This window comes from Dipodomys merriami, unplaced genomic scaffold (genome assembly GCF_024711535.1).
Source record: "Dipodomys merriami isolate MVZ:Mamm:240054 unplaced genomic scaffold, mDipMer1.0.p SCAF_36, whole genome shotgun sequence".
In the NCBI taxonomy this organism is placed as follows: Eukaryota; Metazoa; Chordata; class Mammalia; order Rodentia; family Heteromyidae; genus Dipodomys; species Dipodomys merriami.
In genome coordinates this window covers 1,720,113-1,740,029 of record NW_027205159.1, presented here as the reverse complement: position 1 = coordinate 1,740,029, position 19,917 = coordinate 1,720,113, and the positions used below count along the sequence as shown (strand labels likewise).

Below are 19,917 nucleotides of genomic sequence, written 5' to 3'. Positions count from 1 at the left end.
CGGAGCCCGAGGCGGGGTGGGCCGGCCGGTTACAGCGAGCGGGCAGCGGCGCCGCGACCAGAGCCGGAGGCGCGGAGGGGGCGGGGCGGGGCGCGGCGACCCGGGCTCGGCCCCCCCCCACCGAGAGTGAGACAGTCACGTGCCTCCGTAGGCGCTGCCCTCTGCGGGGCGGCGGCGCGAGCGGAAGGCGGGCCGGCGAGGGGGGCGGAGCGCCGCGCCGCACCCGCCGCTCCAGGGTCGCCTGGGGCCGGGCGCGAGCCGGGCGCGTGCGCGGCGCGGTCGGCCGCCGCAGCGGGGAGCGGGGGTGGGCGGAGCCAACGGCGCGCGCGCCCGGGGAGGGGGAGGGGCGGGAGCCGCCGCGGAGGCTCGAGGGCCGGCGTCGCCGTTGACGGGGGAGCGTGGGCCGTGGTGCGGCGGGTGACCACGTCCGTCGGCGTTCCTCTGGGCTCCGGGCCGAAGGCACTGTGTGCGGAGGACGCGGCGGCGGCACCCGCGAGGCCGGAAGGTGGAAGCAGGGCCCGGGCATGGTGGTCCGAGGCAAAGCGGAAGGTGAGCGAGCGGCCGGGCCGGCGCGGGATGGGGGAGGGGCGGCCGGGCACGCGTCGCCGGAGACGCGGCGGACCGCGCGGCCGGGGGCGGCGGGAGCGGGGCGGCGGGGAGGCGGGGAGGCGCGCCGGCCGCCCGCCCGCTCGCGGCCCGACCTCTGCGGCCTGGGCTGCCGGCGGCGCCCGCTCCTCGCGCCGGCGGCCGCCGGGTTATGTAACGCGTGACCTCCCCTACCCCCTCCTCCACGGCGCGGCGGTTCCGGCGCCGCCACCCGCTCCCCGGCTGTCAGCCGCCCGCCGGCGCCCGCGGCTCTTCCGCTCGGCGTCCCGCCGCCGCGAACTCCCTGCTTCCTGCGCGGGCGCCGGGCTGGCCGTGGCGTCGTCCCGCGCCATTCATTCGCGCGCGCGTTCGGGCCCGTGCGTCCGCTCCGCCGGAGTCGGCGGCTTGTGGCGGGGGGGGGGGGCGCCCTGGAAGGACGCCGGCGACTCCCCGTGTCCCCGGCTCGGCGCCCTCCCGCCCCGGTGAACCCCGAGTCCGCGTCCGGAGGCAATTGGTTTACTCGTTGCCCCGCGCAGTCACCGTCCCGGGGTCTGGGCGGGCGCCTCGCGCCCACCGTCCTCACCAGCCCCTCCCCCCCAATCCGGCCACGCGCCGCGGGAAGCACTGGGTCCCGGCGTGGACCTCAGGGCCGTGGGCCTTGCTGTTTGACCGCGGTAGACCTGCGGCGCTCTTGATCAACTAAAATCACAGGTGTTCAGAAGCCAAATTCTGGCCTCTCCGGCCCACCGCGGACCACGTAGAAGCCGGATGGTGAAAGTGAAACTAGTGGAAACGACTTTGCCCTTGAAAGGCATTGGTGAGGGGCTGGAGAGTTCACGCCGCCTACGTTCGGATCTCTGGCTTAGCCCGAGAGTAAGCCCCCCCCCCCCCCCCGACATAGTAACTCAACCACCGTTACCGTCCATCTGCTCTTCAAATGTAGGGTCTCTATTTCCCCTCACATTCTCCTTGGCTTTTGCTTGTGCAACTATTCCTAGCTCGTTCCCACCTGCACTTCCTGTGCTGGACCCTTTGGAAACTCACCTACAGTCCTTCTTGTAGGATCCCACTTCACAGGAATGTTCCTAGTGCCCAGGCTGTTGGCCATTTACCCTGTGGTCTGATGATTATTCTTTTACCCCCCAGCCTCTTGTGTCTCTTAGGTCCTCTGCAGCCAGGCTCTATCACATCCTTGTCTTTGGTCGTAAACTTTTAACTTTTTTAAGGTGAGAACTCAACAAGAGTCAAGTGATTCAAACATTCAGTGTTTGAATCACTCCATTTCCCTCACCTGCAACACAAATCATTTGCATAAGAGAATTAAATACAATAACAATCCAATCATTGGTAATAAGTGTGTGTGTACACTTCATAGTCTGATTTTTTTTTTTTTTTTTTGGTGGGTTGTGGCCTTGAACTCGGCCTGGGCTCTGTCCCTGAGCTTTTGCACTCAAGACTAGTACTCTACCACTTTGAGCCACAGTGCCACTCCCTGTTTTCTGGTGGTTAATTGGAGATAGGAATCTTATGGACTTTCCTGCCAGTGTTGGCTTCGAACTGTGATCCTCAGATTTCAGCCTTCTGAATACCTGGATCACAGGAATGTGCCACCAGCTCCTGGCTAGTCTGGTCTTTGATAGCTCTGCTACTTAACTGTGTGACCTTGGACAAGTTAGATTACTAATATGGGATTTTTTTTTCTGATTCATAGAATGAAGACCTTATATTCCACTCTGGGCACTTTAGTCTTGAATGAGTTCTTACCTTGTAAGATTAGTATACAGTGGGTACTCGGGTAACTTGCAAGTTACTATCTAGCATGAACCAGACAAAAAGCATGAAAGGAAAATTATAATCATAAGCAATGTTAGGTAACTGTTGTCTCTAAATGAATGAATTGTAGACTAAAGAAAGTGACTTGGCACTAGTAGTAGTGGCTTACATCTGTAATCCTAGTTGCTAAGAATTTCAAAGCTGAGACATGAGTATCAGAAGCTAGCCCAGGCAGAAACTCTTATCTCCATTTAACCAGTAAAAAGTCATAGTGGAGCTGTGGTTAGCCTTGAGTGGAAAAAAAACCAAACGAACATGAGGCCGTGAGTTCAAACCTGGGTACTGACACATACACACACACAATTTTTTTGTTTCGTATAATAGTACCAGCTGAATGAACCATTAATGTAAATATTAATGGATATTTAAAACCTGTTTTTTTCCCCCAAATGTGTCTCCAAGGGGAGTACAAGAAGATTTTTTTAATTTTATTTTTTATTATAAAAGTGATAGAAGGGTTAGTTTCATAAGTCAACTAATGAATACATTTCATTTTGAATGTTGTCATCCTTCCTTCACTCTCTGCCAGTTTTTCCCTCCCATTCCCCACCCACATATTGTCTAGTGAGTACCACTGCTTCATTTGTTCATCTTTTGTTAAGGAGGGTTTCATAAGTCTTTTTTGTGAATGGCTAGGTTTGCTGGATCATCTTTTAGTATCTCATCTGTATATAAACTATACACAAGTTGAGACATAAATTCTAGTATCTTGCTTAGACTGTGGATTACTGTCTTCACTGATGTCCCTGTATCTTTTGCTCTCTTATTCCCCACATAACTGATCTTTAAAAAATAATAATCATTTTCTTGAAGTTCCTGTTATATTTATAATTGATTTTAAACCCAATAGGATATTATACAATTTGGCAGCTGCCAGCTTCTAACCTTGTGTGTTACCTCAGTACCCTACATCAGTTTCACAATATTTGAACAAACTTTTCCTACTTTAGAATGCTATCCCATTTTTCCTGAGTCATCCCTTTAAGTCAGAATTGTTACCTTCTGCTAGCTGCTCATATGTCTTCAGAGGTGCTTTCCTTTGACTCCTAAAATAGAAACCATCCTCAATGTCTTCCTTTGCACTTGAAGATTTCACTCCCTCTCCCCCTACCAGAAGATTTCACTCCCTCTCCCCCTACCAGTATTTATTATTAGATGAAGATAGACTGTTATCACTTATTGATTGATTTCCTCCATTAGACTTATTTTTTCCATCTATTGGGCAGAGATCATGTCTGAGTTGTACGTTGCTTTATCCCTAATACTTAGGCCACGTACTTTAGAAGTTAATACCTTAGGCTCTCAGTAAAATTTGTTAAATGAATAAATGCTATAGTTGACTTGAACATTCTTCTGGACAAGCTGAGTCAAACTCCTGGCTCCTACCATTACTGATTGTGTGGCCTGGGGCAAGTTAATAACTCACGCTTCAGTTTGTGCATCTATAAAATAACTAATTATCTATCTTACATGATTACTGTGAGTAATTGAGTTAATATGTGTAAAGTGTTTAGGTCATGGTTATATACTTTAAAACTATTTAGAATTAGAGTATTGACTTTGGATTTTGTATTTTGGCCCAAGATAAAGATGAATTCATTCCTTTATTTGGGAGGAGGGTGGTACTGGGATTTGAACTCAAGGCCTCACACTTGGTTGGCAGGTACTCTCCTACGTGAGCTGCATCCTAGCCATTTTTGCTTTATTTTCAGGTATTTGCCCAGGCTGGCCTCAGACTGTGACTTCCCACTTGCAGTCCCATGTAACTAAGATTACAGATGTTAAAGTACCATGCCTGGCTGGATCTTTGAGATAGGGTCTAACTTTGTCAAGGGTGACCTCTAACTATAGGCCGACCTTCTAACAACAGTCCTAGCTTCAAGTATCATGAATCACTATAACCAGTCCAAATTACTTCATTTTTATATTACTTTTTTGGATAGGTTTTTTTGGCTACTGAAATTTTACTTAGAAAACTTGCAAATTCAGTTTCGTGGGTGTCTAGAACAATTTAAAAAATAAATCTCTGAGAATAGTGAACTGTATTTGTTCTTAATGTGTAAGCCAGTTTTTTTTAATAGGTCTGTGGAAATGCTTAATTATCCCAACTATCCACCAGAGTGGCTTTTATGTATTTCTCTTTGAAGTTCCACTGGAGATAAGAGTGTAGTGATGAAAGGACTTGCTATAGGCTTCCTGTCCTCAGATAGGAAAATCCTTGAACATCCAGTTGAAGTGTGAGTCTTCTAATATTTAAGAAGGAAGAGATATTTTGTCATATCTTTAGTATGCTCAATTTCTGCCTTTTCTCATTAAAGATTTTCCCAAAATGATATTTGATCTTCAAGTAGAACTTATATGTACCTTTACCTTTCTCTCCTTTTCATAGATTGTTTTTTTCTTTAGCATTTTCAGAAATAGGAAAGGATTTGATGGGGCTAGTGACTTGGTTAATAATTGATACTTTGAGCTAATGCAACTTGAAATTTTTTTTTACAAGAACTCCATTTATTCAACATAAAGTCTTATTCATATTGCATTATTACAGAAGACACTTAATTCTGTTCACGTTCAACATCAGAACTCTAAAATAGGAATTTTATTCATTTTCTTTTTTTATTATATTTTTATTGTAAATATACTGTACAGAGGGGTAACATGAGTAAGGTAATGAGTACGTTTCCTATCAAGTATTGTTACTTCCTCCTTTGTTTTCCCCCTAACTTTGTTAATAATTGATACTTTGAGCTAATGCAACTTGAATTATTTTTAAAAACAGATTCTGCCTGTGGCATTCTAACAGTAATTTTTACTTAGTCTCCTTGTTCTTAGTAAAATACCTTTTAAAAATTGTTGTTATAAAGATGATGTACATATGGGTTGCAGTTACATAAATTAGGTAGAGTACATTTCTTTTTGAACACTGTCACCTCTTCCCTTGATCTCTCTGAGTTCCCTCCCCCCTACCCCCAAGTTCATTTTCAACATAGTGTGTAAAATGCCTTTTTGTTTTATTTCTCAGACTCAACTGACTAATAAGATCCTAACTTTGACTAATAAGATCCTGTATTGGGCCTTACACTTAAGCAATTTGAAAGGCCTGGCCCTGTAGCATTTGTCTCAAAATTACTTCCTAAATCATGAAATATGTACTGTGTAACAGTTTCTTTGCTAGGTAGCATGTCTCATTGAATATTTATGATTATCACATTAAGTAGGCACAGTCATAAAGAAGTGGTTTTATAGAGATGATGGTACTTAATCACATGGGCAAGAAAAGAGCCAAGAATAGGGTTTGGTTTTTTTGGGGGGGGAGGACAAACTGCCATTTTATCACATTATGAGTACATATTTCTCTTAACTATTTTTATGTGTGAAACACATTTTTAGGTTGATACCCCCAAATAATTTTTTCCTCAATCAAGAAGTCATTAAAAATAAGCCAAAGCATATGTTGTGTTACCTCTCTTTTATAAATAGTTTGAAGAGGCTTTGAATATAATGGATATGGTACAGAAGATTTAAGGAAAAAAAAAATCTTTACATTTGTTGGAGGATAAATTAAAGGTAGCAAGTGTTTAGTGTAAGTTATTAATGATATACATTTCTGCTGATTAAGATTGAATATTGGTTTCAGGTTTTTGTGTTTTTATTTTTGCCAGTATTAGGGTATGAACTCATTGCCTTTTGCTCATGAATGGTGTTCTACTCCTTGATGCTTGAGCCATGGTCCTGGCCTGGTCTTTTTTTTTTTTTGGTGGTTAATTGACCGTATATTACAGACTTTTCTGTTTTGGCCGAGTCCCCAGATTGCAGCTCCTAAAGTAGCAAGGCTTACAGGCATGAGCCCACTGGTATCTAGCTTTAGTGCCTTGTCTTTACATATATTTTATTGACTTTTGACATCTTGTAAGACTTTTATTTGTAAGCATATTTTAATTATGAATTGTTGATTAAACTCTAGAGACTTAGTGTTGGCGCTATATATTTTACTAGAAGGAATTGAGAACCCTGAGAGTTGTTGAATTGCTAACATGGAAAAGTAGGACTTAGAAGCTGTTCTTTCACTCTAAAACCTTTTTTTTTTCATAAACAGGGCATTTATAATTTTTATTATTATTATAAAGATGATATACAGAGGGGGTTACAGTCAAGTAAAGAGTACATTTCTCTTTAGACAATATTACCCCTTCCCTCACTTTCACAATTTTCCCTTCCATTCTCACCCACAAATTGTATAGTTCATTTTCAACATAGTGTCCAGCGAGTACCATTACCCCTCCATTTTACAACAAGACATTTTTATTGAATGTATTTTTTTTGGGGGGGGTCTGGTAGTGAGGCCTGAACTCTGGGCCTGGGCGCTGTCCCTCAGCTCCTCAGCTCAAGGCTACCGCTCTACCACTTGAGCCACAGCACCACTTCCGGCTTTTTTCTTTTTGCTTATGTGGTGCTGAGGAATGGAACCCAGGGCCTCATGCTTGCAAGGCAAGCGCTCTACCACTGAGCTACCTTCCCAGCCCCTATTGAATGTATTAATAAGAATTTTCACTATTTTTTTTTAAGAAGCTTTTCCAGAATGTGTGGGCAGCCTAATCCTCAAAGGGCTTCAGTAATACTGTCTCAGAAAGTATACCATGTTTGTTGACTTTCTTTCAGCAAGAAAGTATTAGTTGAATATTGAGTACTTTCAATGTTGCATTTTATGTTTGTAGGTTTAAAAAATTATATGAAAAAATAAATAATAACTATCAGTCTTACTCAGTTTCATTCTATCGTCATCTTACATAAAACCTACAAGATTGATTTCTTACTATTCACTTTCTCAGGATACCAAATAATGAAGACATGCATTAGACGGGGCTCTTAAAAAAGAAAGACCATTTCCTGCTACAATAAATTGTCCCCTGTACTACTCAAGGAAAAACCAAACACAGTATCTCAGATTTCAAGAAGACAGAAAATTGAAGCCACCACTGGGTCTGAGCTTGTAACCCTAGCTATGCAGGAGGCTGAGATCTAGAGAATCTCAATTTGAGACTAGCTTGAGTAGAAAAGTCTGTCATACTCCATCTCCAAAGTAGTCACCAAAAAAGCATGGCTGGAGGCATAGTTTGGGTAGTAGAACATTAAGTAAGCAAGATCAGTAAACACGATGCCCTGAGTTGAAACTCCAGTACCTCAGGGGGAAAAAAAAATGGGAACAAGTTTTGTAAAAATGTGATTTAAAAGTTTTCATTTTTTTTAATCATTGGAAAGTAATGGGAAAAATTCTTGTTTTTTATAATGCAGTTAAAAGTGAGGCTTTTTCATTTGGGCAGGTAGCTGTCTTAGCCACAGGATAGTTTGAAAACCCTTTTTTTTGGGATGGGCAAAATGACTAACACCTATAATCTCAGCCAGGGCAAAAAGATTGTGATACCCTATTTCAAAGAACTAGCTAGGGCTGGTGGTACCTTCTATAATCCTGTTCTGGTGTAGATAGGATTGTGTTCTGAGGCTGTTCCTGGCAAAAAGTACAAGACTCTACCTGAAAAAGGGCTAAGGTGTGGCTTAAGTATGACTACTTGCCTAATAAGTATAAAGCCCTGATTTAAAATGTAATATTACCAAAAAAAAAGGTCACTTTGGCTCCATTGCTTTATATGTGAATTACATGAACAACAAAAAGAGGTTGGCTGTGATTGATTAAGAGTACTTTTAGTATCTTATCTCTAGGTAAACCCAGTATATAAGTGATCAAAAGATTGCTTACTGGCTACATTCATTCTAGATTATGCCTAAAATTCAAGAGGAACTAATTAGCTGAGTGTGATGTCTCATGTCTGTAATTACAGCACTTTAGGAGGCTGAGGCAGAAAATGGATTAAGAGTTCAAGGCTAGTCTACTATACATACATGAGTTCAAGGGCAGCCTGAGTCACTTAGCAGGAACTTGTCAAAAGAGAAAATGAGAAACTTTGAATTTACTTACAAAATAACTATTGTCTAAACACCACCATTATTACATTTGGATTAATGAGAATGGATTTATTGCATTTTTATCTTTTAGGAGTTATATGAGTTAGTGGAAATTGACTTAGGTTTTTTTTTTTTTTTTTTTGGATCCAGTCGTGGGGTCTGGAATCTGGGCCTGGGCGCTGTCCCTCAGCTCTTCAGCTCAAGGCTAGTGCTCTACCACTTGAGCCACAGCGCCACTTCCGGCTTTTTTCATTTTGCTTATGTGGTGCTGAGGAATCGAACCCAGGGCTTAGGCATGCAAGGCAAGCACTCCACCATTGAGCCACCTTCCCAGTCCTAATTTTTGTTTTCCTTTTTTTTGGGGGGGGGGGTCTGGTTGTGGGGCTTGAACTCTGGGCCTGGGCGCTGTCCCTCAGCTCTTCAGCTCAAGGCTAGCGCTCTACCACTTGATCCATTGTGCCACTTCAGGCTTTTTTCTTTTTGCTTATGTGGTGCTGAGGAATCGAACCCAGGGCCTCATGCATGCAAGGCAAGTGCTCTACCACTGAGCCACCTTCCCAGCCCCCTAATTTTTTTGGGGGGGGATGAGGTATTGCTTTGTAACTTGAACTAGACTTGAACTTTTATCTTTCTGCCTCAGTCCCCTCTCCCCTCCATGTGCTACCATGTCCTGCTCTTTGTTTTTAAAAGCCTTTGATCAAGTTCTTAATTTTACTCTATAGCAAGTTCTTGTTTCTTGAATACTTGTTGGCTCTTTAACACTGCTTTCACCCTTTTTTTCAACTTGGACAATCTGTTTTAATTTTAAGCCCTTTTAAAAACTTGGCCTATTTATACTAGATAATCTTAAATTTTAAAACTATTTTTACAGTTTCCTTACTGTTTTAAACAAAGCTAAAAAACAATTTAAGTTTTGTAATGTGTTTTTACTTGCTTTCAGCCTACTCGTTCTCCTTTAGTTCTCAGTAGAGTGCTGGGAATAGAAGTCTAGCAGTGTTTCTTATTTTATAGCTGCTGTGTAATTTTGTTACCAGCTGCCTAGAGTTAAGTCAGACATCTAAGGTTGAAAGCACAAGTCTACAACATACCTGTTACTTACCTCAGATATCAATCACAAATTTCAGGGCTTCAGCAGCCCTCACTTCTGATTAAGTGACTGCAATTTCTGAAGTTTCCACTATTCCCTGAGGTTTGATAATTTTCTAGAATGGCTCATAGAACTCATGAAAGTGCTTTTTTTGAGATTATAGTTGTTTGTTCTTTGACACTGGGATTCGAACTTAGGGCCTCCTGTTTGCTAGATAAGCCTTCTGCTAGTTAAGCAATGCCTCAGCCTTTTCTTGTTTTATTTATTTTTTGGATAGGGTCTCAAGTTTTGGATTACAGGTATGAATGATAACATTTGGTTATATAGTTTTATTTTAAAGGACATAAGATTATATTCTCGTCAAGTGAAGAGGTCTATCTGGTCAGGCCTGGGAATATTCGAGACAAAGTTTCCATGACTTCAGAGACATTCATCCTTCAGTTTTTAAGTGTCAAGAGTTGTTACTGGAATTTTACATAGGTTTAAGTGGACGTAAGAAGTCAGGCTGGTATCACCTAGCTTAACTCCCTTTCTGATTATAGTCAGATTTCCATCATGGCAGCCAAATCCTGAAAAAAATGAGAACACGTACTTACCCAGTTGACAGCTAAAGCCAGCAGTGATGGGGGTAGCCCGTATCCATTATATTAAAAATGGAACAGGTTACTACGTATGAGTATATTTATATAAAAGGATTGTTTACTATTGAGAATAATTTTCTGTATTACAACAACTTAATGATTGTCATTTGAGTCAAATGACCACAAATGAGCCACAGCACCACTCTGATTTTCTGGTGGTTAATTGGAGATAAGAGTCTCACAGACTTTCCTGCCTGGGCTGGCTTTGAACCGTGATTCTCAGATGTCAGCCTCCTGAGCAGCTAGAATTACTGACTTGAGCCACCAGTGCCTGGCACATTTTTACTTCTTAATCCTAGTAAAATTGTTTACAAAGTTAATAGTGGTTGCCCTGCTTATTCTATAAATCTGTAAAGATGCATCTAGATGAAAAGAGCTATTTGGAAAAACAGGTGTTAGTGGAAAGCTAAGGTTTAAATGCAAAAAAATTAATTGTTAACAGCTTGAGTACTGAAAGGAAGGAAATGGAATGCAAATGTTACTGTATTAGGTGTGTGTGTGTGTGTGTGTGTGTGTATGTGTATGTATAGAAGGTAGAAACCTGGATAATTTCCAATGCAAATGTTACTGTATTAGGGAATGCAAATGTTACTGTATTAGGTGTGTGTGTGTGTGTGTGTGTGTGTATGTGTATGTATAGAAGGTAGAAACCTGGATAATTTCCAATGCAAATGTTACTGTATTAGGGTGTGTGTGTGTGTGTGTGTGTGTGTGTGTGTGTGTGTGTGTGTGTGTGTGTGTGTGTGTGTGTGTGTGTGTGTGTGTGTGTAGAAGGTAGAAACCTGGATAATTTCCAATGCAAATGTTACTGTATTAGGGTGTGTGTGTGCGTGTGCGTGTGTGTGCATGTGTGTGTGTGCATGTGTGTGTGTGTGTGTGTGTAGAAGGTAGAAACCTGGATAATTTCCTTTGTTCCTCCTTAGTGTTTTTCTTCTTCTTCTTTTAAACAGTAAACATTTTTTTTTTGTAAAAATAAAAGGAACACCTTATCCAAGACTGAATACGGACTGCCATGACAAAGCAGTGTAAAACACAAATCAGCAATGGGAGGATAATTGAGTGTTCCAAGAAAGATCAGACTCATTTAAAGAATAAATTTGTGCCAGTGCTGCTTTGGTTCATAGTGCTGTAGTGTGTTGTTTGCCACTTTTATTTGATACAGATCTTTAAATTTAGACTGGAGACTTGGCTCAGTTGGTAGAGAGAGTGCTTGCCTATCAGGCTCAAAATCTGAGTTCAAAATTCAGTTCTACCAAAATACTAGGTTAAGTTCTATTAGATTTATTTATTTTATTTTTTAGTGTTAATCAAGATAGTGTCTCACCTGAATATGGTGGTATTTGTCTGTAGTCTAAACTACTTTGAACTGAGCCTAAAAATTCAAGGCCAATATAGTATGACACTAGCTCAAAACAAACCAAAAGTGGGCAGGGAGAAAATGCTATTTTCATCTACCACAAGTTGTTTTGTTTAAGTAGAAAAATGTTAACAGGAAAATGTTTCAGTATATGAAAGATAGATTTTTTTTTTAACTGTTTCAAAAGAGGGTTGTGGCAGGCGCCAGTGGCTCACGCCTGTAATCCTAGCCACTCAGGAGGTTGAGATAGGAGGATGCCAGTTCACAGCCAGCTCGGGCAGGAAAGTCTGTTATCGCCAATAAACCACTCAGAAAACCAGAAGGGGCGCTGTGGCTCAATTGGTAGAGTGCTAGCCTTGAGCTGAAGAGCTGAGGGACAGCGCCCAGGCCCAGAGTTCAAGCCTCACGACCAACAACAACAACAACAAAGAGGGTTGTATTAGGTCCAGCATAAAAACTGATTTGAGAAATCTTGACTTTTTTTCCCAAAGGTGTCTTCAATAAAGAAAATAACTACTCACAGAGCACTGTTCTTAGAATGTAAACTGTATGTTGGTTTAGAATCCCTAAAAGCAGTTATAAAGCTAGTAATTTCCTTTAAAGTCAAAACCTGGCTTTAAAGATGGGATGTGTCTGGAAGTATGCTGTGCTTCTCTGGGGTATGAAATTCTAAATCTACAGTTTCTTGTAACCTCTGAGTTTGAGAGACAGTGATCATCTCTACAGTTAAATCACAACAAAAATCTCAAAACAAATATTTTTTTGTACTAAATGTACTAAAACAAGAAAAGAATTTTTGTACTAAATGTTACACCAAAGGCTGTTTTATCTAATACTAAAGCCTTCACCATTTAATAATATTTTGGAAAAGCCAGGTGATGGTGGCTCACACCTGTAATCTTAGTTACTCAGGAGGCTGAGATCTGACCGTCATGGTTGGAAGCCATCCCAGGCAAGAAAGTCCATGAGATTCTTAACTCCAATTAAGACCCAAGAAGCCAGAAGTGGAGCTGCATCTCAAGTGGTAGAATGCTACCTTTGAGTGAAAAAGCTCAGGGCCAGATCCAGGCTCTTAAATTCAAGCCTCAGGACTGGCGCGCACACACAGTCATACACAAATACTTAAAAGGCAGTTTTTTTTTTTTTCTGTATGGATTAGCACCTTGTTTACCTAATTGCTCACAAGGGCAGTGCTTGGTCCTTACAAATTGCTTTTGCATTTGGCTTTTCACTGCCTGATTGCCTGAAGAGAATCACAAGTTCAGATTTTTTTTTTAAAGGAACTTCTTTCTCAGTTTTGCACATCTTTCCCACCCCTTTTCCAGTCTTGGTGATCCTAGTTGTGGGTAGCATGCTTCTGTTTTTACAGTCCTGTGTTTTGGTGGTTGTATTAAGGGAGACTGCTTTTTTACACATTTAAAATTTAAGTTAAATTTTGTGGTATGGCATTTTGCCACTTTTAAACATACAGTTCCATGGACATTATTTGTGGTACAGACATTTTCACACATTTATTTTGTCTAAGGACTCTGCCTAATAAATAATACTCTATCCCCAACCATCATTCTTCTCTTTTTGTTTTCTTTTTTTTTTTTTTTGTCGGTCGTGGGGCTTGAACTCTGGGCCTGGGCGCTGTCCCTCAGCTCTTCAGCTCAAGGCGAGCGCTCTACCACTTGAGCTACAGCGCCACTTCCGGTTTTCTGGTGGTTTATTGGAGATAGGAGTCTCACGGTTTCTCCTGTCCGGGCTGGCTTTGAACCGCGATCCTCAGATCTCAGCCTCCTGAGTAGCTAGGATTACAGGCGTGAGCCACCAGCGCCCGGCTCTTTTTGTTTTCTTGTGTGTGTATGTGTATTATTTATTTATGCTGATACTGGGACTTGAATTTTGGGGGGGAAAAGCTGTCTTTTCTGTCAAAGTGGGTTACTTCCTTTCTGTCCATTTTGTGAGAATTATTTTTCTGAAAAAAAGTTCCTGTTTGGACCAGGAGGCTCCGCCCTTGTGGATGACATCCTATTTCTGCTACAGTTGAATTAAGAACTGTTAAAAGCTCATTGAAATTTAGTTACATTGTGTTGTTGTTAATTAAGACTTCCTGTTTCTATTAATAAGCCACATCCTGTTTCAGATTGTAAACCTGAGTTCTGCCAATCTGAGTAGAGAAGTACTGTCTGCTGCTTTAGGGATAAAAAAAAAGGAAGCAGCCTACCTGTTCTGTGTGCTTGCCTGTAAGATTTTGGCAGATGGCATACAGTTTACAAAAGTAAACTACCTAGCAGAATTCCATTTGAGTTGGTATTTCTGCACCACACCCCACATCTGAAGGCATATCTAACAAATTGAGGATGTCCTGCCAGTTTAACCAACAGTATCTTTTGGAGATGGCAGTACTGAAGTTTGAACTCAAGACTTCACTCTTGCTAGGCTGGCAGTTACCAGTTGAGCCATGACTCTAGCCCTCTTTTTTATTCATTATGTTAGAGAAAGTTTCACTGGACTTTTCTGCCCTGGTTTGCCTCAAATTGCTATCCTTCAGATCACCTACCTCCTGAGTAGCCAGGATATATAGGTGTGATTAAAAGCCACTTAACGATAGTTTCACTTACATGTTTGTTCATTTGGTTATTTGAGATAGAGCCTCTGGCTTTGTGGCTCAGGCTAGCTTTAGAACTCAAGATCTTCCTAGGTTAGCCCCTGAGTGCTAAAATTGCGAGTATGTGTGTTAGTCTCATAGGCTCCTTTTCCATAGCCTTAGCATGCTCTTCTCCCAGGCAAGACTATGTCCATTTGGTATAGGCAATAAATAATTGGCTTCCTACCCCCTTTACCTTAATATGACACTCATTTGGAGCAATTACAACCATATAAGATAACAAGCTTCCTTTTTAAAGTCTGGGCAGCTGCAGACACCTTCTCTGCCACTTGGGCAGCAGCCATAAATCGTAGCCTGCCATGATGAAGCCCCTGGCTTACAGGTCCATACCAGAGTCCCCGCCTCCTAGCCCCTCTGGGTTATTTAGGTCACCCCAGACCATAGCCACACTTCGCATATTGTGAAAAGGGGTCTTGCTGGTCCCTTTGCTGGCAATAAGCCTTTCTTTATTCTTTGTGCCTGGATGTCGGTGTGGTTTTCTGGCAGGGACTGACAATGTGCACTCAGCTTTCAGTTTCATTTTTTTAATAGTCCACAGACTTTTAGAGTTATGAATATGTAACTGATCAATACTGATGCAAACATGTTAAATCTTCTGTGTAGTAAGCTTGCCTTACTAGTAGATTCATTGAGGTTTTTGCCAAGTGTTATAAAAATGAATAAATTTTAAAACTTCAGAAATATCTAAATCTTAATTTAAAATTTTTTGTGTATATACAATGCTAGTTTAGTTGCTGGAGAGAATCATCCCTACATTATCAGTTCTTTTTATTTTTTGGTACTGGAAGTTAAAATGTAGTCTTCATGCTTGCCAGACAGGCACTCTTACTGTTACACCACACTCTCAGTGCTTACATTTGCTCGCTATTTTTGAGATAGGGTCTCATTTTCTGTCCAGGTATAATTTACCTATGTTAAGTATCCTGATAGGATAGAAGGTGTGCATTACGGAGCCCAGATTCTGTTTTACAGTTCTCACAAACTTTTTCTGTCTAGATTGGCCTTACACTTTGATCCCAACAACTTCAGCCTTCCAAGGACCTAGTACTTATAGGCATGACCCACTAACTACTCTGTTTGCCTTTAACTTACCTCACCTGGTTAGCTGTTACTGCATATTGACACAGGAAGCTGGACATAGTCCACTAATAGCTAGTGTTGAGGTCATAATCAAAATGCTAGGGATAAATGTACTTTCACACATACTAATTTACCCTTTGTTCTTTTAGGCACTATTTTGACACTTATAGTTGCAGATCTGTTAATGTTGCTGCATAAGGAATGTTGATAAATTATTTTAGATTTAAAATTCTTTATCACTTTCCAAAGGTCTTGGAAATCCAGTCTGTAAGAGATTCTCACTCTTTGTATTTAAAAGCCTAGCTAGGCAATTGGATGACTGTATTCAGTACAGAGCCCATCTCTTTTTTTTGTGTGTGTGTCAGTCCTAGACCTTGAACTTGGGACCAGGTTGCTGTCCCCAAGCTTTTGTGCTCTTGATTAGTGCTCTACCATGTGAGCCACAACTCCACTTCCAGCTTTTTGCTGGTTAACTGTCTCATGGACTTTCCTCCTTGGGCTGGCTTCAACCCACGGTGCTCAGAACTCATTTCTCCTCATTAGCTTGGATTACAGGTTTGAGCCACCAGCGTTTGACCCATCTCTTCTTAATGTAGTAAAAATGACACAAAGTAATTAGGAAAGTTACCTGAAGTACAGTATTGGAAAAAGGCGTTTTTCTGAGGGATTTTTCTGTCAGTGGTATCCTGATTTTTTTGCCCTCCTTTTATTAGAGAAAATTCTACTTGAAGAATCTCATCACTCACATAGAACAGAGTTTTTTTTTTTTTTTTTTTTCTAGACAGGACTGCAGAGGCACTGTCAGAGCTGCTTGCTTTTTTGATGATTCTTACTAGTTAGCAGAAATTTACACCCTTTACGTGTCCCATCACAGTTTCTAAGAAAAGGGTCCGTTAGCAAATTACTGATTTTATGCTATATTATCAACCTTCTAAATGTCTTTTAGCTATTTTCATCTGTTGTGTTCTTGCTAAGAAAGTGTTACTAGGCAATTTTGTTTGTGAACACTTTGCAGGAATAGAGGTTTATAGTAAGGCTCTTAAATGATTAGCATAAAATTTGTGAATTTTAAAAAAGTTTTAAAATGAAAAACAATTAACTTGAAGGTAGGGATGGGAGGGAAATGGGGAAAATGTGATGGAAGGAGTTACATTGATCAAAAAGCATTGTGCTCATAACTTGATTTAACAGAATTGTAACCTCTTTGTTCAACTACTAAATTTAAGAAAAGGTATATAAGATTAAACATTCCAAATACCTTTTCAGATACTGATATGTTGGACTATCATATATTTTAAGCATATTTGTATTGTAGCCATGTTTTACATATATATACTGACTACCACAAGATAAACGGCAATTTTATATACTCAATGTTTTCATTACAATATTTTGAGTATCCAAAAGGAGATACACATGAGTGTCAGTAAATTATATACAGTGCATGTCAACTGTAGTGTTGAGAAAGGTACATGTTGTTTGCTTCCCGATGTTTGCATCTTCCCTTTAGCCTTGCAGTTGAGGCTGTCAGATGGCTCCACTGCATGTCTGGTCTGTGTCGATGTTTCCTAGAATTGTGGAGGTGTGTGTGGTGGTGTTTGTTAGCTTCGTGCTCTAGGTCACCTCCTCTCCCTTCCCACTAAAACCTTTTCCTTGAGTAGAGCTACTGTTTCTTTGCTTTATTCCCATTTCTTTCTTTCTTTTTTTTTAAATAAGACATTCAGAATTATTTTTTCCTTTAATTTACTTGAAGATAACCATGGCTATTTTTAAATGTATGTTAAATTCATTATCTACAGTCTCTGTAAGTCTATAATTTTGTTGTTGTTCTACTGGTTCTCCTTGTGTGATGGATGTATTTGTTTTTGTGCCAGGCATTGTATTTGCAAAATGGATTGTATAGACGTGAAGTTTAGGATATTATTTTCATCCATTATGGATTTACATTTGCTTTTGCCAAGTGCCTTGAAGCTGTAGCTGGATCCTTTTTATTTCAGTAATTGAAATAATGTATGTGAGGATTCAGTTTTGGCAGTTTGATTCAGTTTACTTGCAGTTTGTTCTTATTCCTAGATTCTTAAACCTAAGTATAGAGATCTGTATCCTTGGACGACTCCAGGACTCCTATTATCATTTTCCTAGTGCTGTTTGTCTAAAACAGTGCCTATTCAGCTATCAGTGAGAAAAGCAATTCCATTTTGGGAAAGAAGTGAGATGACATAGCTCACTGTCTTAAAAATGATTGTCTTCTGATTCTTGGCCATTAATATTCCATTAGGCTTTCTATGCCTTGGGGCAGTTTTAGAAATACAATGTATTGCCCAGCATTCAAGTTTCTTATCTACCACCATTATTACATCATCAGTAAAGACTTTTATTACTGGCTTTTTGCAGTAGGAACCTAGAAGGTCTGGTAAGATAAAGTATATGGAATCAGTAGAAACCTAGAAGGTTTTGTCAGATAAAGTATATGGAATTAGAGTTATTTGAAGTTAGAACCTATATGTTAACATGTCTTTTAGGCTTTTTTAAGAGTGAAAACTTGAAATCTTCAGGGGCTAGAAAAAGTAGCCACTTGGGAAAAAAATGATAAAAATATGTTCATATTTAGGGATTTGGTATTGATACTTGGACACATTATCAAGTGGTATTTGACATTCATACTCCTGTTTATATCAACCTTAACCTGTTTATATCAACCTGTTCACATAGTTTACTTCTAGTTCTTAGAGTACTTTGTTCCTCTAAATCATTTGTATTATCTTGGTTCTACCTAGTCTTCCTTTAAGAATTATTTTGTGTACCTCTTGGGCATCATTTAAGTTTTTCCAGTGCAAATTCACTTAAAATGAATGTCAACAAAAAGAAACCAAACCCCACAATATATCAAGACCAAAAGTATTTGAAAGAAAGTATCTTACTAATATATATGACATGGATAAAGTACCATGTTGAGGGTGTTCAGTAAAAGTTCTCATAAATCATATCAAAGCTAATTTGATTATAATTACATAATACTATATACATGTAACCGGTAATAGTAACCATTTAATAGAAACCTATAGTTACGAGAAAAAGAAATGTTACGTAAATTTTGTGAAAGGTATGCAATCATGTCCAAATATGCCTCTATTTTGTTTAGAATAATTTCAAGAATCATTTAGTGCCCATTTTGAAAGTATTTGAAATTGGTTCTGGCTTTCATTAATTGAACATTTGAGTTTATTTATTTTCTCTTTTACTTGATACTGGAATAAAATATCAATTAGGAGTATATTGTGTTACAAAGTTTATTTTATTTTTTTCCCAAAACAGAAGCTCCACCATGAGACGAGGTGGATGGAGGAAGCGAGCCGAAAATGATGGCTGGGAAAAATGGGTATGTTTTAAAGAATAAAAGTAGTAGCTGGGCGCTGGTGGCTCATGCCTATAATCCTAGCTACTCAGTAGGCTGAGATCTGAGGATCGTGGTTCAAAGCCAGCCCGGGCAGGAGGGACCGTGAGACTCCTATCTCCAATAAAACCACCAGAAAACCGAAAGCACTGTGGCTCAAGTGGTAGAGCTAGTGCTAGCCTTGAGCTGAAGAGCTGAGGGGACAGCGCCCACATCCAGAGTTCAAACCCCACAACCGACAAATAAATAAATAAACAAATAAATAAATATAAAAGTAGTGATACTGAACAAAGTATTTTAATACTTTTAAAGTTTATAATGTAACTTAAGCTTCAGTTGTAAACCATTTATTTAACAACTCTGTGTTTTCCCAGTCCAGTACATTAAAAACTTCACAGTGTTCATAATATGTTCTTAGCCCTTAAACTTTACTGTCAGGAGTTGTATCCTGATGAAGTAAATTTGCCTCAACATATAAACTGAGTGTATGGTGATGACTTTTTCTCACATTGATAATAATACTGAGAAATAGGAAGACACATGAATATGTAGTATTCGAGAGTGGGTCAACTGCATTTTCTGTATATAGTAGAACACTGTAGTTATTATTTAACTGTCTATTTCTTAAACTGGAATGATAGCCTTAACTAGGACAATGAATTACACAAGCATATTGCATATGTAACAAACCGTCTGTATTCTGAGATACAGAAGTAAGGTTTGAAAATATCCTAAAAATATTTATTAATGGGATTATACCTTTTTATACTCTACATTTTCTGAATTTTTTATAATGAACATGTAAGACTTTAAAACAAGTGATTCACATTTTGTAAATAAGTATTTTCTTGGCACTGATATTTCAAAACAAACTTAATTATCCGTGGTTTAGGAAAATTGGGACTGATTTCATAATTGTCAAAGTGTTTAAATGATAGCTTTATATGTTTTTTCTGAAGTTAAAGTTACCTAATGAAGGTTAAACTACTACCAGATAGATTGATAAGCTCCAGAACTTAGCCATTAAATTACTCATTGTATTCTTGTTCCTATTTATAGAGACTGCTGGTCAGCTGCTTCATTTTAAGCTTCCTGTGTAGGAGAAAGTAGAAGATAGTCTAAAACTCTTAAGCCATTTGCCAAATACATGATTGATTTAAACTCTGAAGTAATTTGCTCAGTTTTGTAGTTAGGAGTGGTGTTTTATGATATTCAGTATTGACTTATCTTTTCTCTTTTTAAAAGAAACATCCTCAAGAGGCAATAAAATGTTTTAAAAAATAGAATTGATAGATAAAAGTCTTAGTGTATTTATTGTCTTGACTT

The 19,917-nt window shown here is 40.0% G+C and overlaps 1 protein-coding gene across 2 annotated transcripts in view; it reads left to right on the top strand.

Annotated features, from left to right (window-relative positions):
* Nucleotides 1-371: 371 nt before the first annotated feature.
* Nucleotides 372-19,917, top strand: part of Rev1 (REV1 DNA directed polymerase) — a 72,653-nt gene continuing 53,107 nt past the window's right edge. For both annotated transcript variants that reach the window (XM_069988524.1, XM_069988523.1), the window contains exons 1-2: nt 372-549; nt 18,513-18,576. In XM_069988524.1, coding sequence (XP_069844625.1) covers nt 18,523-18,576 — 54 coding nt within the window. In that variant the 5' untranslated portion in view covers nt 372-549; nt 18,513-18,522. The remainder of the gene's footprint in view (nt 550-18,512; nt 18,577-19,917) is intronic.